General features: G+C 34.4%; 1 protein-coding gene across 2 annotated transcripts; it reads right to left on the reverse strand.

The window, feature by feature from the left end:
* Positions 1 to 400: 400 nt before the first annotated feature.
* On the reverse strand, positions 401 to 18,143 carry LOC150096156 (uncharacterized). Of its 2 annotated transcripts, XR_016549930.1 has the most exons (4): positions 18,097 to 18,143; positions 13,666 to 13,761; positions 2,002 to 3,791; positions 401 to 785 (listed from the first exon to the last, which is right to left on the reverse strand). XR_016549930.1 is itself a non-coding variant. In XM_090409151.1 (3 exons), the coding sequence occupies exons 1-3, from the start codon at positions 18,109 to 18,111 to the stop codon at positions 2,082 to 2,084; spliced, it is 1,821 nt and encodes a 606-aa protein (XP_090265277.1). In that variant the 5' UTR covers positions 18,112 to 18,143; the 3' UTR covers positions 401 to 2,081. The 2 variants fall into 2 exon arrangements, 1 of the variants encoding a protein (XP_090265277.1); XM_090409151.1 differs by having other exon boundaries at positions 401 to 3,791.
* Between the last annotated feature and the right edge of the window lie 469 nt (positions 18,144 to 18,612).

An 18,612-nucleotide genomic window follows, 5' to 3' on the forward strand; every position in this document is an offset into this window, starting at 1 on the left:
ATCCCTCAAACTTAAATCGGAATGATTGCGTTTTTGTATCTAAAACTAGCTTTCTGAGTAAATCCTCACAAATATATATATATATATTTTTTTTAATATATCAGCCTTATAACCACTCTTCCACACTAACACAGGACTGGTATCTTTTGAAATCCATTGTTGTTATTCTACCTTTTTTTTTTTTTGGAATTGTCACTTTGTTGAAGATGATCTATAAATTTCAAATAGAAATGTCTAAGTTTAATAATTTGTTAATAAACTTCTTGTGTTCCCGTTTCTATACGCCATTTTTGCACCCCTTACAATGAGCTATTTATTGAAATTTCTTCAGTAAAAGAAAAACACTTGAAAGCATTATAACAAAATTTTATTTTACAATATAAATGCCCATAGAGCATAATACAGAATAATATAAATCATGCATGGGGAATCCCCGAAGAACAATGTCTCATTTATAAACAGTGAAATTGTTATACAATGATATTAGAATTAGTCAGCAAAGTATAATTAATGCATAGGTTATACATGAATATGATAACTTACAAAAAAAATAAAATAAAACATTTCAGCAATTCTAAAATTCTCAACAAAGATATAATGAACAACGTACATTTTCTTTCAAATAATATGTAATAAAATAATTTTGTTTTCTCGTATTAGACCAAGATGGATGTGACGCAATGCTTTGGTGATATAAATCCTCAATGATTCTATGTCGTCAAAAGTAAAATAAGTGAGCCGTTCGTACCTGATGATAAGAGGGTCCTCATTACCTCCGTTATTCTCTGGAATAATAATAATAAGAAAGAAACAGGCTTGTATTTGATCGCATTATGACCTCCTATCGTACACACACACACACACACACACACACACACACACACGTCAAGAGCTAGTATATTAAAAAACATGATCTACTGGATGCATTCACTCATTGTGTTTCATACCTATATAAGTATATACAAAATGTATTAAATTTACTGTAGCTTCTAGTAAAGACAAGATTTTAACTCTTAACTCTTAGGAGGGATTTATAAAAACAACTTTTTTTAAAATATCGGGATTCATAATTTTATTTAAAATCACTTTAACATATTTTCCTTTGCTAATTAATTTTATTAATCAAATGGGTATTAATTATTTATTATCTCTTCATTGTTATTGTTTATAATATTTTGCTTCAATAATTATTTTTATCCCCCACACAAACAAAATTGACTCAAAAATTCATACTATTAAAAACAACAACACAGGGCGTTACAGTTTGGGACAACGAGGTGGCTGCAATTGACTATCTATCTAACTCCTCACCAGCCTTGATTTATTCTTGAAAAATGGAATTGGCTACCCACGTCTTTAAAAACGTTAGTACTAAAGAAGCTTCTCTTACTTCCTTTAAGAAATAAAAGGCGTTGGGAAGAATTTTATTCATATTAAAGCACCCTCTGACTATTAAGGTGAATTTTAAACGTCAATTGGAAATTTCTGAGTATTTTTCTATTTCGATTACAATCTTTCAGGTGAGTTTTTATTAGGACTGACTAATTTAAACCCCTGATTTAAAAATATTAAAAAAATCCTTTCAATGAAAATAAAAATGAAACCGCCTTTAATGGTATACATACTCGTATATGAAATGATATTAATAAATGTTTTGTTGTGTTAAATAATCTTCGTTTTCAACATCAGATGATGAGATTTTGTTCACTTAAATTAATATTGAAAATTTTGGTAAAATTAAGTTATACATGCAATCATTATTATTACCATCGTCATCATCATCATCATCTAGTTAATTTTAAAAGCAAGCTGAACTAGTGATATGCATTTTTAATATTCTTTTAACATTTTAATATGAAAGTGTGTGGATCATTCTTATCAGCTCACCTATATTCATTCTTTAACCCCAAAAAACATTTAGAAATAAAGCAAATTAAGGGTTAAATAAATGCAACTGGATATAATATGAATTTACGAACAGTCGAATATAACAGCACGTACCCATCTATTCTTGTTCCACTCCAGGTCACGCACCATTTTTGTTAACATGTTTATAGTTATTCTTATTATCGGAATGTTGATCAACGGCTATCCTTTCTATCAGAACTTGAACTTGTTTTGCTTGAAGAACTCGCTATTGCTTTGCTATCAGTCGAGGATGAATAACTCAAATCTCTGTGGCGTGAAGAAGGAGAGTAGCTAAGATCCTTGCCTCTATCAGTAGAATGGGGACTTCTGTAACTTCGTAAGCCGCTACCATATCCAGGAACACCAGATGCACTGTAACCGGGATAGTTTGTAAGAACGGTACCTGTGTTTGCATCTACTGGAACAGCTTGGATACCATTTGGAATAGCAACTGCTCGGAGCACAACATTTGGTTTTCTTCCTTTAATGGATGTATTTGAAGCAGACGAAGTGGAGGGCGTGGTTCGAGTTTCTTGTGGTACAAAATAAGGATTGCCTGGGTTCAGAGGTGTGGAAAAGCCAACAGGTTGAGTTTGATATAAATACTGACCTGGGCCGTAAGAATTGTATGCAATTCCTCTCAGTGTGGGACGTGAGTATGGATGACCAGAATAAATAACAGATGGCGTATAGCCGTTGTAGCCACTGTTGAGAGGATATGTGGAAGCAATGAACTGTGATGGATACAGCGGATTATAACCCGCGTTTATAGGATACTGAACATAATTGGGATAGTTACTTCTGAATGGCCCACCTTGAAATCTGGGATCATTTCCAGTGGGAAGTTGACCAACAAAAGATTGTATTGGATACGAATTCGCAATTGGTAGAGGATAGTTGCTGACTTCCGGAATGTTACCTGTAGGAAAGTAACCTTCAGCACTGGGGACATTACTTGTGGGAATATATCCTTCGGGTACTAGAGGAGTATTTGAGGGAATGTACCCATCGGGTGCAGGAAAAGCATTTGTTGGAATGTACCCATCAGGTGCAGGAAGAGTATTTGAGGGAATGTACCCATCGGGTGCAGGAAAAGCATTTGTTGGAATGTACCCATCAGGTGCAGGAAGAGTATTTGAGGGAATGTACCCATCAGGTGCAGGAAGAGTGCGTGTGGGAATGTATCCTTCAGGTACAGGAAGATTATCTGTTGGAATATACCCTTCAGGTAGAGGAACACTATTTGTAGGGATGTAACCTGCAGGTAGAGGAACGTTATTTGGAGGGATGTAGCCTTCAGAATAAGGAATATTGCTTGTAGGAATGTATCCTGATGAAGCAGTTGCTGGGATCCCAACAGGACTGTAATTTCCATATGGTTGAACTACTACAGGTGTTGCTGGTCTTCTAGCAAAGGAACTTCCTGCACCTTGAGCATAACCAGTTACTACAGGTGGGATGTTATTTGCTGCACTCACAGACACTCCGATAGTGGACGGAAGCCGAGCACCGAAAGGCGGTAAGTATTGTCCAGCAGTAGGGGTGGCCCCTGCAGTGTGAATTGATTTGCCACCTTGAATCACAGGCCGGTTACCAGTGCTAGCGGTATGAAGAGGAATGTGTTCAGATACTTGCGGTGGTTCTGCATACTTCTCAACTTTTACTGAGGCAGATTCCAAAGGACTGGTTCCAGGTTCATTAGTTCGTACCAAAGCTCGAAATCCATAATCATCTGCAACATAATCAACAATGCGCTTCCTTCCATCTGCTTCTTGTAGTCCGTATGAACCAATTACTCGACCATGCAGATCTTTTGTTTCGTGCCGGAACTGTTGGCTAGTGTCGTCTTGAACTTTGTAACCGAATTCATAGTTACCTGCATTCTAGGGGAAGACAAATATATTTATTTATTTAAGGTTATATATATATATATATATACTGTATATATATATATATACAGGGTGTTCGGGATAAATTTGACATATTTATAATTAATTATATTTTTCCGTAAGTTACATGTATTAACACACACTTCTCTTCATTTAAAAGTTTGGACCCTTCTTCATTCATATACAAGATGTCAGAAAGGATGGATAGCTGGAACCCACCTGAATCATGGAAGAGAATAACTTGTATCATGATGATTCGTGCCCGCCATCAAAATAAGGATATTACGACTGCTGCCCAATGCTCCCTGAATACAGTAAAAACAATCAGGCATGAACTAGAGACTTGCAATGGTGACTACGAGGATGTAGCAAGAAGAAAGATCCCTAGCAGACGATCTGATTGCGTTCGTACAGCAGAATTCCTCGCAAATCTGCAGGAACAGGTGTTGAAGAACCCTGGCATTGTAATTCGGGCTTTGTTCGTGGAGTTGCTAACTGTAGTCAAGCCCTGGATAACAAGGGTAGCCAATGGTAGGCCGTATGTATGGCAGCAGGATTCGGCCCCTTGCCACACCTCTGGGAAAAGTCAAAAATGGTTGTCTGAAAATTTCTACGACTTCACCAGTCCAAATGTTTGGCCTCCAAACTCCCCAGACCTTAACCTCATGGATTATTTTGTATGGGGCGCAGTTGAAAAAGACACCAATCGCACTTCCAGTAATACAAAAGCCCAGTTAATGGATAAAATTAAAACAGTTTTTGCGGCCCTTCCCAGGGAGACTGTAGCATCAGCTTGTTCGAGGTTCCGAAGCAGAATTGAAGCTGTGATCGATGCTAATGGTGGTTATTTTGAGTAAATCTTGTTGATAGTATTGTAATTAACTCTGCTTGTAATGTTTTTTTGTCAATTCATTAAATTTAATAGATACAAAGAAGATTTTCTTTTTCCTTAAGAAACCGTCAAATTTATCCAGAACACCCTGTATATATATATATATATATATATATAAGATACCAAGCTATTTTAAATATAAACCTGGTTTTTTACTCCATTTCCCAAGTAAGCAAACAAACAAGTCAGTCAGTTTGCGCCTGCAAGTGGAAATTTGACTGACTTGTCTTTTTGCTTACTTGGGAAATGGAGTAAAAAACCAAGTTTATATTTAAACTAGCTTGGTATCTTTAACATATATTATACCTAAGGTAAAAAAACTCTCTACCTATATATATATATATATATATATATATATATATATATTTTTTTTTTAATATTCAACTTGTTAAAATATACATTAGACGATAGGTAACAAGGACTATTTACATATTATAAGTATATAAGTATATATATTACAGAGAAAGAAAACATTTTCCTTTCGGGTATACAATAGAGAATGCAATAAATGAATTCAAAGTTAACAGTTCAGTTTCAGTCTGAGTTATCTTTCAGATGAAGCGTATTGTCGTCGTCAATCCAGAAGAGGGTACCAGTTGGATTCCACTCCTCTATGAATTTCGCGACAGTTGTTGTTTCTTTGAAGTATTCAAGTTCCAATAAAAGCCTGCTTTTTAGTTTCCGGCGGAGGATATACATGAGAGTTTGTGCAGTTTCAGTGATGGATGGGTGCTGGTTATTTCTTGTCTGTTTTAGGTAGAAGCTGTAGATGACGGCCTTAGCGCAGATGAAGAGGAAATTGCATGTTCTGTGTCTGTTTTCTTCTGTGTGGACTAAATTCCAGTAGTTTTCTTGGCTGTGTGCGTAGTTACAGGTGTTGGAGGCAATATTCAGGACGTAGGTGATCATCGCTTTGTTTGCGGGACAGGTCAGATGTGTGTGTTCCAAGGTACCTGAAACGTCACAGAATAGACACAGATCCATTTCTCTTATCTGAAATTTGTAGAGCTTAGAAGGAGTTGGCAAGATGTTATGCCATAGTCTCCACTGTATGTCGGAATCTGGTTTAGCACACTTCGATTTATATGGCAGATCCCACTGAAAACTGAGTGGCATATGCAGCCTTGTAGATGAGAGGGTTAAGGATGAATATAAGAAGGACGAGGATGGAGACCCTGACATGAGGAAGTGGTATATTTTCTTGTAGTTGGAGGGAAGAATTGGAAGTGAGGCTTCAGATTGTACAAGATGAAATATCGGCCCCGAGCAGCTTCTAGAAGGAATACGGATTTCCTGAGGTGTAGCGATATCTGGATAGGCTTTTATAATGAAGGCTTGCAGATGTTGATATTGCTTTTCAGTTTTTGGTGTCTTCATTGGTAGGCTTGTGAATGCTTTCTACTTTAGGGGCTGGGTTAGGAGGTCCCCTATGACTCTTATTCCTGCTCAGTTCCATGTAGGGAAAAGAAAAGGCTGGCCAGTTGTGGGACTTGTTATGTTTCTGTTCGAAAATAGTGGTTCTGTAAGTACTACTGACTCTGTTGATCCTATAAGTGTGTGATGAAGGCCTGTGTTTTTCCACCGCTGTAGAGCATCTTTGTAAAAATGAGGTAGTTTAGGAGGAGATGGTGCAGGACTGGCCATTCGGAGATTGTGGAAAGTGTAAGTCCACATATAGATAGATAGATAGGTTTATTCAAAGCTATACTGTATATAATATATATAACTATGTTTACTTAAGGCCAGTGGCGTGCCCAGAGGGGGGGGGGTCCGCCCCTGGCATAAAGCTGAATGGGGGGACAAGAGCATGGAATATCATTACTATTCATCAGATATTTGTATAAAAATTTTTGTATCATTTTCAGTTCTTAAAAATTATTTAATATTATTGATATTCGTAAATAATTTTTTTAAAATTTGGTGCTAAATACGACATATACAATATGTAGATAGTTAATTCGAATTCAAATCAAACGGCGCGAATCTTGTTTAGTTACTTTTGTATTATTGCAACGTCAAAGCTAGAGGGCGTATAACATTCTAATTTGCAGTTATTGGGAATGAAATGGTGTTGAGACAAAAATACACGTGACCTTGATTGAAAACAACCAATTAACTTGACTGTTTTAAAATTTTTAATTTTATTGTTTTAAAGTCAATAAAAATAAAGCGAAGACTAGTGGAACAATTTCATAGTAAAATCACACATTATATGTGTGATTATAAACGATTATAAACTTGGAAGAAGAAGTATTTTTGTGTTTGTAGTACATTGCAGATACAGTCGTAAGTACAGTTTTTAAAAGTACAAATTTGAAACTTTTTTTCTACTATTATTTGTTGATTTGCTTCTGATCGATACAATCTATACTGGTCAAACCCTATTTAAAAAAATTATAGGAACATAGACAAAGACCAAGTGGATATCAAAGAAGAGAAATAAAAAAAATGAAAGAAGAAGCTGTTACAAATACGTCGGAAGCTATTATAAAATACATAACGCAAGCGACATCAGTTTCAACCATATTAGGTGAAATAGAAGAAATAGTAGCGGAGGAACGGCAAGAAATGGAAGATACTTTAGAACAAACAGTCCAGCAGAATAAGAAAAATATTGATGATGAAAAGAATATTGAATTCAATACGACAGAAGCAATAGAACAACAAGTAAAGAACGTCAATAGTAAGGAAATGGAATGGACATATACAAATGAAATATTCTGAGATGTTGCTGCTTGGTCAATTCAGTACCAGATGAAATTAAAATTGATATTATTAAGCAAGGAAGTGAAGTATTTCAAAATTAAGATGGACCTTTTGATTGGAATTAAAGGAGATCGTCGCCAACTTACAAAGTCGGTTTTATAAAGAACTGCCAAATGGCGAAAATGTTCTTAGAACTTGGATGGTTTATACTCAGACAACAAAAAAATTAAGCAGTTTTTGTTGCCGTTTATTTGCCTGCGGCGATACAACTAGAGTATCGAGTTTTGTGAATGGAAATTAAATCCAAAGATTTCGCAACATGAAACTTCGGAACAACATCTTAATTGCTTAGAAATGTGGAAAACTTTAGTAACAAGGTTAAAATTGAATAAGACTATAGATCAAGTTAACTACTCGAGATCAAATTATTAAGGAAAAGACAAGAATGAAGGATGTTTTGAAGAGAGTTTTGGATGGAATTCTCTTTTTAGCTCGTCAAAATCTTCCTCTTCGAGGTCTAGAGAATACGTAAGCGACAAAGAAAGGAAAGTTTTTGGAGTTAATTCAGTTTCTATCTCATTATGACCCTGTTCTAAAAGAACATTTATTAAGAACTGAACATTCTGCTTTACATTATAGGAGATACAGCTCATACTTATCTCCCAGAATCCAAAATGAATTCATAAATTTAATAACCATGTAAAAGACAAAATATTGGCGGACATAAAAAAGCTAAATATTAAGGGATACTATTCGACAGTACTCCTGATGTATCTCACATAGATCAAATGCTTGAAGTTTATCAGATACGTGCACATCGAAAATGGAAAAGTTGAAGTAAGGGAGTTATTCTTAGGTTTTTTTCCCTATCTGAGGAAAAAAAATGCAAATGATATTACTTCTGACATTCTGAAGATTTTAGAAGAGGACACACTTGACATCAACCTATGCTGTAACCAGGGATACGATAATGATGCAACTATGTCTGAAATTGATGGTGGAGTTCAACGTAAAACAAAAAGTATCAATTCTAAATCGCTATTTATGTCATGTGCAAATCCCTCAATCTTCGTGGAGCTCATGTTTTTGGAAGCATTTGTACTTGTGTAAGATTTTTTGCAGTTTTGAAAAAATTATATTCATTTTTTTTTTAAGTTCAACTCACCGTTGGGAAATAAAAGACTGACAGGATCAGCTCAAAATTTACTTGGTGCAATTTGCGATTTTACTTTTTTGTGTTATCTGTCTTTTTGGAATGATGTTTTAGAAGTAAATGGTACTCAAAAATGCATGCAAACTATCGAAATAAGTTTAGAAAAATGTAGTGCGAGAAGAAATGGTGAATAGAGCAATCGAATATGCAACAACAAAATGCGATAAATTGGACATTCCTATAGAAAAAAGGGTCAGAAGAAGGCTAAAAAGAAAAATGCCGGGAGAATTGTTGGACGATGTTGGTCTTACACTTCAAGAGGAGGTGAGAAGATCAATGTTTGTGTGCCTCGATCATTTTTTTCTAGAATTATGTAGCCGTAACAAATCGTCATTATTTCAGCCATTGCGGCTGAAATAATGACGATTTTTAGGATTCTACAACCCAATATTTTAATACATGGACAGAAAAAGATTTCGAAAATAATAAAAAGACTTCAGCGACATCTAACAGCTGTTAATATCAGCCAAACAAGAAGCAGAAAAATGGACAGCTCTTCAATTATTACAGTTCATTGTAGAGTGGGATTTTGTGGAATCTCTTCCAAATATTTTTTTAATTATTTGTGTATCAGTGGCTTCTTGTGAAAGAAATTTTTCTAAATTAAAATTATAAAAAGTTACCTGAGGTCCAATATGACAGAAGAGAGACTAAGTAATTTATCCACACTTTCTATAGAAAATAATTATGCCAGCAAAAATTTATCTTTGACAAAGTTATTGAACATTACGTAAATGTTAAGTGGCGCAGAATGTAAAATAAAATGTGTGTTGAAAGTTAAAACAGATTTTTTTTTGGGGGGGGGGGAGACGGGAGGGGGGAGAGGACCAAAAAAAATGTCGCCCCGGGTACCAAAGATTCTGGGTAAGCCACTGCTTACGGCTATATATATCCTTAAAGTTTCATAAATTCACTGCTTCTATAGCTTATTGCCAAAAGCCATTCCCTTTGTGGCGGAAAATTAGCACACATTCAGGTTTAGTGTTCTTTCACAACTTTAATATATTTCTTTAGTCGAATTTAGTCTATTTCCGGTGAATCCTTCATAAAAAAAAAAGTGAAGTTTATCACTGTCGATCTCCTTAACAAAAACCATCAACCGACAAAATATGTGATGGCTATTAAGAATATATCCTAGATATGATATCTAATTGTAGCACTAATAAGAATATTTGGTAAATAAATGCTCAATTTATGTGCTGGACACTCGAATGAATTGGAATAACTCAAGTTTCTATTCAGGAAGTACAGTTCCCAGTCCGAAATATTCGTTTAGATATATGAAAAAGGACATTATGATCCATGTCTAACAATATCAAATGTTGAAATGCATGCTATGGATTTGGTAGCAGAAAATTGCAGTGCAAATATTAGATTGATGGTTAATATGGTTGAAGACGAAATCAATACAGATTCAACTTCACTACAAGAATTTGATTGTAATGGCAAATGAACAGGCCATAACGTTTATCACGTTTCCTCATGAGATTTTCCACAGTACTTGCAAGACAGGCTAGCAAGATGGCTTAATGAAGTTTGCGTAAATTAAACAGTCTTGAAACATACATGTGTCAGGCCATTTCTTGCAAATGTAGTGGACTTATGACTTTTATTATAATGATTCGCATAAAGTGTAATTTTATCAATTTTTCTTACACGTCATTAAATGTTTGACCACTGCTCTGCGTTATTATTATTATTATTATTATTGCGATCATTCTAATTAGAAAAGTGACCATAGCAATCATGCTAATAAGAAAAAAAAATGAACGACGCTTATTATTTAGTGTTTTTTTAAGGAATTTTCCCTATATACTGTTATTGTATATAATCACACCAAATCGATTAAGGCTACCTGGAGAGTTTAATTGCCTGAAATGTATGTATGGCTCTAACCTTTAAAGAGAATAATCTACAGCTTTCTGGGATTATTCTCTTTATTTCAATATATTTCAAAATAGACCATGATGGGCTTAAATCCTTCTGTGACTACAACATGATAATTTTTTAACTTTTAATTTTATATTAATTCATTTTTCTATGTAATTTTAAAATTTATTGAATATTAATTGTATATTACACCCAAAGACTGACTTGTTTATAACTCTGGAGCAGCGCTTACCAAACTGTGGGCCGCGGCCCCCTTGGGGGCCTTTAGTTTTGTTGAGGGTGCCGTGAAATAATGAAAACAAATTCAAAATGTTTTAAGACTAAGTGTGACATGCCAAATGCGTATGTAAGATGCTAAAAATGTAATATTTGCATTTGATTTTTGCGATATTCGCTGTGTATGTTTTGTATTGAAATATAAATACAATAAATATTGTAATAATATATGTCTGTATTACGATTTTTTTTTCAATGGGGCCGTTGAAATATTTTAATTTTTCCAAGGGGGGGGGGGGGGCCTTTACATCCATAAGTTTGAGAAGCACTGCGTCTAGAGGGCAAAAGCTTAGTAAGGAAACCAATCCCAAGTGTAATGATTTTCTAATTACTTTAACAATACGGTATTCCAGAGTTCTGTAATATTGCCGACATAAATTGGTGAGCGACAGAATGTTGACGATTGCTATCAGAATATTTTCTGCTGCTGCTCAGCTATATTGTAGTATGTACTGGGAATTCTATAGCCATAATTGGCTATTGAATATCTGCCAAATAGCCTTGAAAATTTTACTCTTTTGATATTTTGATTATTTCCTCATTAGTTGCTTCACAAGGTTGAGAAGGCGGAGATTTTTTGATGCAATTATTTTAATTCCTTCTGTATATATATTCACGACTTTACCTGTTTTGCAAAAATAATTTTTTCCCTTAATTTATTTTTATGGGATCGAATTACACGTATATATGGATAGTCCTTTAAGAAGTTCACGTGGAATGATGTTTAATAAGATATAAATGAATGCAAGAGTTGATATGATTAACGACAGAGTTGAAGACTATTCCCTGCCAAGCGATTTAGTTGTTTTGGTACAGAGAAATGCTGTATTGTGTTAGTTAATTGACAGCATCCGCCTGCAATGTGAAAAATTAACATCAGTTAGAGTAACTTGTCAAGGTTATATATTTAGGCTATTGTTGAGCTTATTTAAATTAGCTTATTTCTTCAAATTGTTCGCGTTTCGTAGAATGTGCTGCCATCTACTAAGCTTCTTGTAAATTTTAAGTTATTATTATATGACACCTTCAGGGAGTCCAAAGACTCATCGAGGGAGAGTGTGCCAACAGCATCGAACGATTGAATCTCCTTCTAACTACTAACTGCGCTCAAACCTGCTTAAGTTTTTGCGTGAGCCATTAGTAGCAGAGACTACCAATCGACCAACCTTTATTGCGAATGAAGTTGGTAAGTGTTGTATTACGATATACAACACAAAGAGTAATCAGTAAGACAAGATTTGTCCCCGGAATCATTTGAGAATATAGAGGAATACAATTATGGTGTTGTACGCCAGAGCAGTTTTAAAAATGAGAGGATCGTGCAGTAGCGCTTCTCTGGTAGATCTTTTATGTTATCTTTTTAAACTGTATGTCATTCATACGAACGGTGATAGACAGTGTAGAAGGATTTTCAACGAAGAAAATTCTCAAACTATATATCAAACATGCACCAATCTTCCTTTGCTACGAAGAAAGTGATTGAGCAAGAAACTCAGTAAGAAGAAGCCTGTTATTTCAGATATTAGATGGACTCCAGCTTTAATATTGGCACATTACAATGCAGATTTAGGTATCGGTAAATGGTAGAAGCTTTACAGCACATGAGGATAATATAAATTCTAAAAATGATATATGCCATCAATTAATTTAGAAACAGGGCAATATAGTAATTCCTTAAACATTTAAAGAAAGAAATTTATTATCGGTGTTTCTCAACAATTTAAGATTTAGCAAAAAATAAAATTCAAATGATCTAGATTTACCTTAAATAAATAAATGAAAAATCAAGTTAAATTAAGCTTTAAATAAATGAATAGATTAACGTCTTGATACAGTATATAAATAAATAATAAATCTAAATCTGAATAAATAAATATAAAGAGTATTTGCATAGAGCCTCCGTCGCTCAGTCGGTATAGACAAAGCCCTTTGGTTAGAAAGACCTGGGTTCAATTCTCGTCAGTGAGGAACCTTTATTTGATCTACTTTCGACGAAAGGTGAGTTAGTCGGTTTCATAGGTTGGGGGATGAGGTAGGGATTTTTCGTCCCCGATGCATAGGGCTAGCCACCTTATCCTCGAGTTATGGTTGCGAAAGATAGTATTTGCATTCTTGTTCAAAAAACGGGATCCATTTAGATATTGACTTGAAGCAACGACAAATCTTTTTCTGAGCTATATATACGAGTATATTAGTGATATAGGAAATTTAGCAGAAAACAATCCTAATATTTTTATGTTCAATTTTAATTATTTATACTTTTGATTCTCAATTTATATTGAAGAAATAATTAAATTTAAATCTCATTGTTTGGAGCCCTTAAATTGGCCCTAATTTTTCGGGGCCCCAGCTGGAGCCTCGGGCGCCTGTGCATAAGTATGGCCCTGTTCTTCAAGAATTTCCTAGAATGTCTTATACAGCATGACATAGACCATATTGTAAATGACACCCCTAGGATATTTGTGACATAATACACTTGCGTATGGTGTTTCAAGATAAGTTGAATCTCCAAAATCCGCCACCACTCAGATCTTCAGTGTAATGTCCAATCACTTCCATGTTCGAAGGTTAACATTCTCACTTCTCGTTGTACTGTAAATTTAGACTGCAAATAAACGAGATGCATTGTGTTTGAAACTATATTCATGCCTATGCTGAAGCATCTCAAAAGTTTCTGAGTGTGTGTGTGTGTGTGTGTGTGTGTGTGTGTGTGTGTGTGTGTGTGTGTGTGTGTGTGTGGTAAAAAAGTCACATATTTTACCACTCAACTAGGAATCCTATTGTTGAAGGATTTGTCTGTATTTGTCAGCGGACCAAACTTCTGCGTATATATTATTTTTTTCCCCAATAACACTAGTTCTATTAGTATAGAAATATACATTGAAACTCACGTCTTGTTGGTGAAGAGTTTCGCTCACTCCAGATGTTCCGTGATCTCCAAGAGCAAACGTCGAAGATGCAGTCAGCAACAGATACAACAAATAAATCTGAAACAAAGTTAATTTTATTATTTTTTTAAATGTGAACGCTTGCTATTGCATAATTACATAACACTTCAGTTTTTGTAATGACCTGATTAGAATAAAAAAAAATCAATGACTGTACAACAAATCACATTATATGGATTGCTTAAAGGTTGAATAAGATCTCTCTGTCTCTCCCTTCCATCTGCTTCAGACGGGTTAGGTCTCCTCCTAATGAGGAGTCACGGCGGAATAATGCAGCCGGCAGGCCACTCCTCTGTTGCATCCCTATTGGAGGTATTCATGACTGTAGTCCGTGTGTGTTCACGGGATCGGTTTGCCTGCTTTGCGGAATGAAAACCCGCCAGCTAAACTTGGAAAAAAAAACTTACTGCCCGGGCCCAAGACCGGCTAACTTGGTTATGGCAGATCCTTAAGCTCCTCACGTCTCCGACGAGAATCGAACCTGGGACACTCCTTCCCGAGGCATATGGTTGAGAAGCGCACAGCCACTGGGTCCGCGCGGACGTTGAATAGGATACACAACTCATTAATCTCTTCAAAACAGTTAATAATGTCAACAGTCAAGAAACTGAACGATATAACTAGAATTTTTATCGCAGATTTTAACTAAACACGTTACAAGCTGGTAAACATCGTCTTTTAACATAACACGCGTGCGCGCGCATCTGTTTTTTTTTTTCTATACTTTTTCTTAACAGTATTATATTACTATTATTCAAAAGTTTATTTAATTTTTTTAATATAATAGTTTATTTGTTCAGAGGATGTGTTCTGGATAACATTATTTAAAGTTCAAATGCAACACAATTTTAAATAAATGTTTTAAAGTAGAAATGTTCTAACAATAGCTTACAAAAATGCATTCAGAACAAATCAGTGAATTACCAAATTTATTTATTTAGTCATTTTTTTCTCCCCTAAGTGCACTGTTTCTGTTAAAAATTCAATATTTTTGTTTTCTTTTCATTTTTTTTAATTAATCACTGTTCTTTTTAGGTTCAATAAGCGAAAAAATTTTAATTATTTGAAATGTAATTCATTTGCTTTGTTTAAACCAACCAAATAGTCGCTAGGTGGCTGATTGAATTATCCACATTTTAACGAGTTAAAATTGCGCTGATGACTAGATCAGTTGCCACAATTTTTACCATTATTGTAAAATAATCAGTTTGAATTTAAAAAACGAAAAAAATAAGTATGCTTGAAATGTCGAAAATAATTAAGCTACTACTGAGAGAAGCAAAGAAAAGGTAAAAAAAGTTTGTTAGCTGAAGGTAATGGATGACAAAATAAAACTGAACATTAACAAAAAAAATTATAGAAGAAACAAATTGCTAGTCACAAATAGAAAGATATTAATGCGCTGAAAAATTTTTGATAATAAATGTTAGATATCTAAATAATCTTCTGTCACTTTTCTCATAATTTTGATGCTTAAATTATACATGCTACTGGTATTTCAAAAATAATACTAATACCTAAACGTATTTTTTATCTCTTTTACTTGCGTGTGCAAGATTAATACGCCCTTCTCATTTTCTTCAAGGTAATTTTTTCTTCAAAGGTTTCTCTGCTTAGTAATTTATACGTCATAAAGGGGAAAAAAATGAGAAGAGAAAAAAAAAACATCACTGCAAGATCGTAACAAGCAATTGCATAGTTTTGCTAGCATGACCTTCCTGTTTTTTACGTAGCTGCAATCTAATACGCTTATTTGATGTTTGATTTAGAAAATATCATTTTGATATCATACACTCACTAGTCGCTTGCCTACTTGTTTTAGAAGAGATCACCAGTTTTTACAACAAAACGTTGGATTGCCTGGAGCAGTGCTTCCCAAATTTATGGATGCCAAGGCCCCCTTTGGAAAAATTGAAATATTTAACGACCCCCAATCGAAAGAAAAATCGTAATACAGACACATATTATAATATTAATTGTATTTATATTCAACACAGTTTATATTCAAGATTTTGCGTTTGTAATCTTTTTGTGCTTCTTATCAATACCTTTGAAATGAAACTTATATGAATAAGCATATATTTACTAATATTCATTAAGCGCCGAAATACGCAAGAAGCAAAATTTGTGAACCAACACCAATGTGTGATTTTTTCCATTAAAATATAAGAACAAAAAAGAAATAATAAATAATAAAAATTAAATACATTTCTTTTAAAATTAAAAAAAAAAAATCTACTTAGTCTCAAAACATTTTAAATTTGGTTTCATTATTTCACGGCTCCCTCAACAAAACGTACGGCCCCCAAATGGGGCCGTGGCCCACAGTTTGGGAAGCGCTGGCCTAGAGGATCTAAGACATGCATTGCTAAGGTTGAAAGAAGAAAACTTCTTGCCTAAAATCACAGAAGCCGATATCTGACCGTGCACGTATGTAATAGTTACTTTCAGCATTTAGATAATGGTTGAAAGTTTTCAGTGGTTTTTTTAAGCGTGATACTTATTCTGTATTAACACTCCACTCTCAATTTTTGGTACTTTTCCATTATACTCAGCTTTTTTTTTTCTTTTACAAAATTATTTACAAAGTGAATTTATGCTCGGAAATATTTAGCACTACCATAATTCATGTATTGACGTAACGGAGGTTTACAAATTTATGAATTTATATAGCAGAATTCTCCAAATTTAGGAACATTTTCCTTAAACCTTCTTCTTTCCATTAATCTTACGTATCTTATTTATGCCTAAATGTAATTCATGAATAAGTCATTAATTATAATAATATTAATATTAATTAAAGTTAGAAATTGTTACGTGACCTTCACGCCCGTCTTGTCATAACATCATGCCAACTTCGTCAGTTATCCACAATTTGGGAAGTTTTCCCAGAATACAAAATGAACAGGACTGTATTCCATTTCATGGTTTCAATCGTCCTTTGGTTCATTGTGATTTTCTATCGAGTCTAAAGATTATGAAATTTTTTATTATTATTTATTTATATTTTATGGGATGATTCATAGTTCATTTGGTAATGATGATGCCCTTTGGTTGGAACAACCTGGGTTCAAATCCAGCTCAGGAGACAAACTTTATCAAGACATTTCAATTGATGATGATTTAGCATATCTCATGCGGGTGTACCAGTGCTTTTCTATTCTGAGGTTTTTCATCCTGTGACCAGGTGGGTGAAGACATGCAATTTATACATAAGAATATATATTTAGGCATAAAATAACCTTCGTATCCTAAACTTATGATTATGAATCCCAGTCTTAGTAGGTCATAAGCCTTAAGGGCTTCTAAATATCACGATTATTACTATTGTGATCTTGATAATGATTAATAATTAACGAGTTTTGGATAGGTTGGTCTTTTCTTTAGTTGAATTCCTGGTGTAGGTTGTGATGACGAATGCAAGAAAGTTTGATTCGTGTGTACAGTTAATTGAGGAGATATCAGAGTGCCCTGTCAGTCATTTGCGTATGTTTAAAGCGATTTGTTTGTTTGTCTGCAGGAGGAACCCTTTCCGTCTGAGACTTGCTAACTTAGCCTTAGCTTTTCAGCTGAAGCTCAAGCTGAAGATAGCAGAAAAGGATAGAAAAAGTCCTTGAATCATTGGTGGAATTTATGGTTTTCCAGTCAGAGAAATTATGAGATACAATTTTTTAAACTATGCGAAAGTCTAAATATCTCGATAGAAAATAAGAAAACGGTGTTCTCATCAAAATAGAATAATCGCTTGTATTTGTAGAATTAAGGAACTGTAATTAACATTACGAGTCAGGTTAGTACAACCGGTAAAACGTAATTATATAATTATGTTTTACCGGTTTTGAAAAATTATGGTTTTATATTGTTTAGAAATATAACGATGATATCAAATAAATAATGTTTAATTTTTCATTTCTTTCTCACACACAAAACTTCGAAAAACCAGCCTGAGCACGCATAATCCACAAACAATCTTTTGTTGTAATAATTAAAAAAAAAAAAAAGAACTTAATCAACATGCTGATTTTTCATAATTCTGTTTACATGATAACTGCTGTCGATAGCCTGTTCTAGTTGTATTTCTTTCCTTTTATTCTTTGTAAGAAGATAATATAATCGTTTACCTTTATTATACAATCAGTCCACACCAATGTTAACAGATTTATTTCTTTAATGTTGCTGAACTAATAAGTTTGCAAAGGCCAAACGATCAAAACAAGAATTGTTTGCATTCTAATAAAACCATATTTCTTTAAATATTAGAGAAATTAAACGGAAAAAAAAAATTGCTGTAACTGGATGCATTACCAGATCCTTGTGATCCCCTCATCCTAAAATTCACACCAAATAAGTTCAGAAATAAACGACTAATCTTACCTTTAGATGTCCCATTTGACTTAATTCCTGACTGTCAGCAAATAAGATAAAACTCGACGCTAATAAGCAAAACATTTTTATATCTGATTTGGTGACGCAATAATAGACTGCACGTGGTATTCCGGAAGGGAGAAAAGACGCCTGTAACTCAATGTCCTCTTGTGGGTGGAGCCGAAAAAGTGAAAGTAATACTGTTTGTGACATTTAGGTCTATGAGGCTGGCACCTGGCGTTTCATGACCTTCGCAGTTGTGTTTTCATATTTACCGAGGTGCGCCGTTAAGGACACCCTTGACAATGTTTCCATGTAGCCTTGGAACCTACCCTGAATGTCTGTTAAGGGGTTGTACCAGTTCTGCTAGCTATGTGGTAATGACACGCAATGGCTTGAGGCTATCAGAATGACTAGTTTCCGCTGCTAAACAATGCATTGTGTCTTGAGACGTTTTTATGGGCTAACTCTTCAGGTACTTTAAAGAACTGCGTGTAACCACCCTTCTATCTGTACCAACTGTAA

Source organism: Typopeltis vanoorti, chromosome 19 (genome assembly GCF_054136105.1).
Source record: "Typopeltis vanoorti isolate ZY-2024b chromosome 19, IOZ_Tvanoo_1.0, whole genome shotgun sequence".
NCBI lineage: Eukaryota > Metazoa > Arthropoda > Arachnida > Uropygi > Thelyphonidae > Typopeltis > Typopeltis vanoorti.

Excerpts from the sequence above, each read along its gene's own strand:
- LOC150096156 (XM_090409151.1), bottom strand. Across the intron at positions 3,792-13,665 it reads AAACTCTTCACCAACAAGAC|AATGCAGGTAACTATGAATT; the intron begins GTGAGTTTCAAT and ends GTCTTCCCCTAG.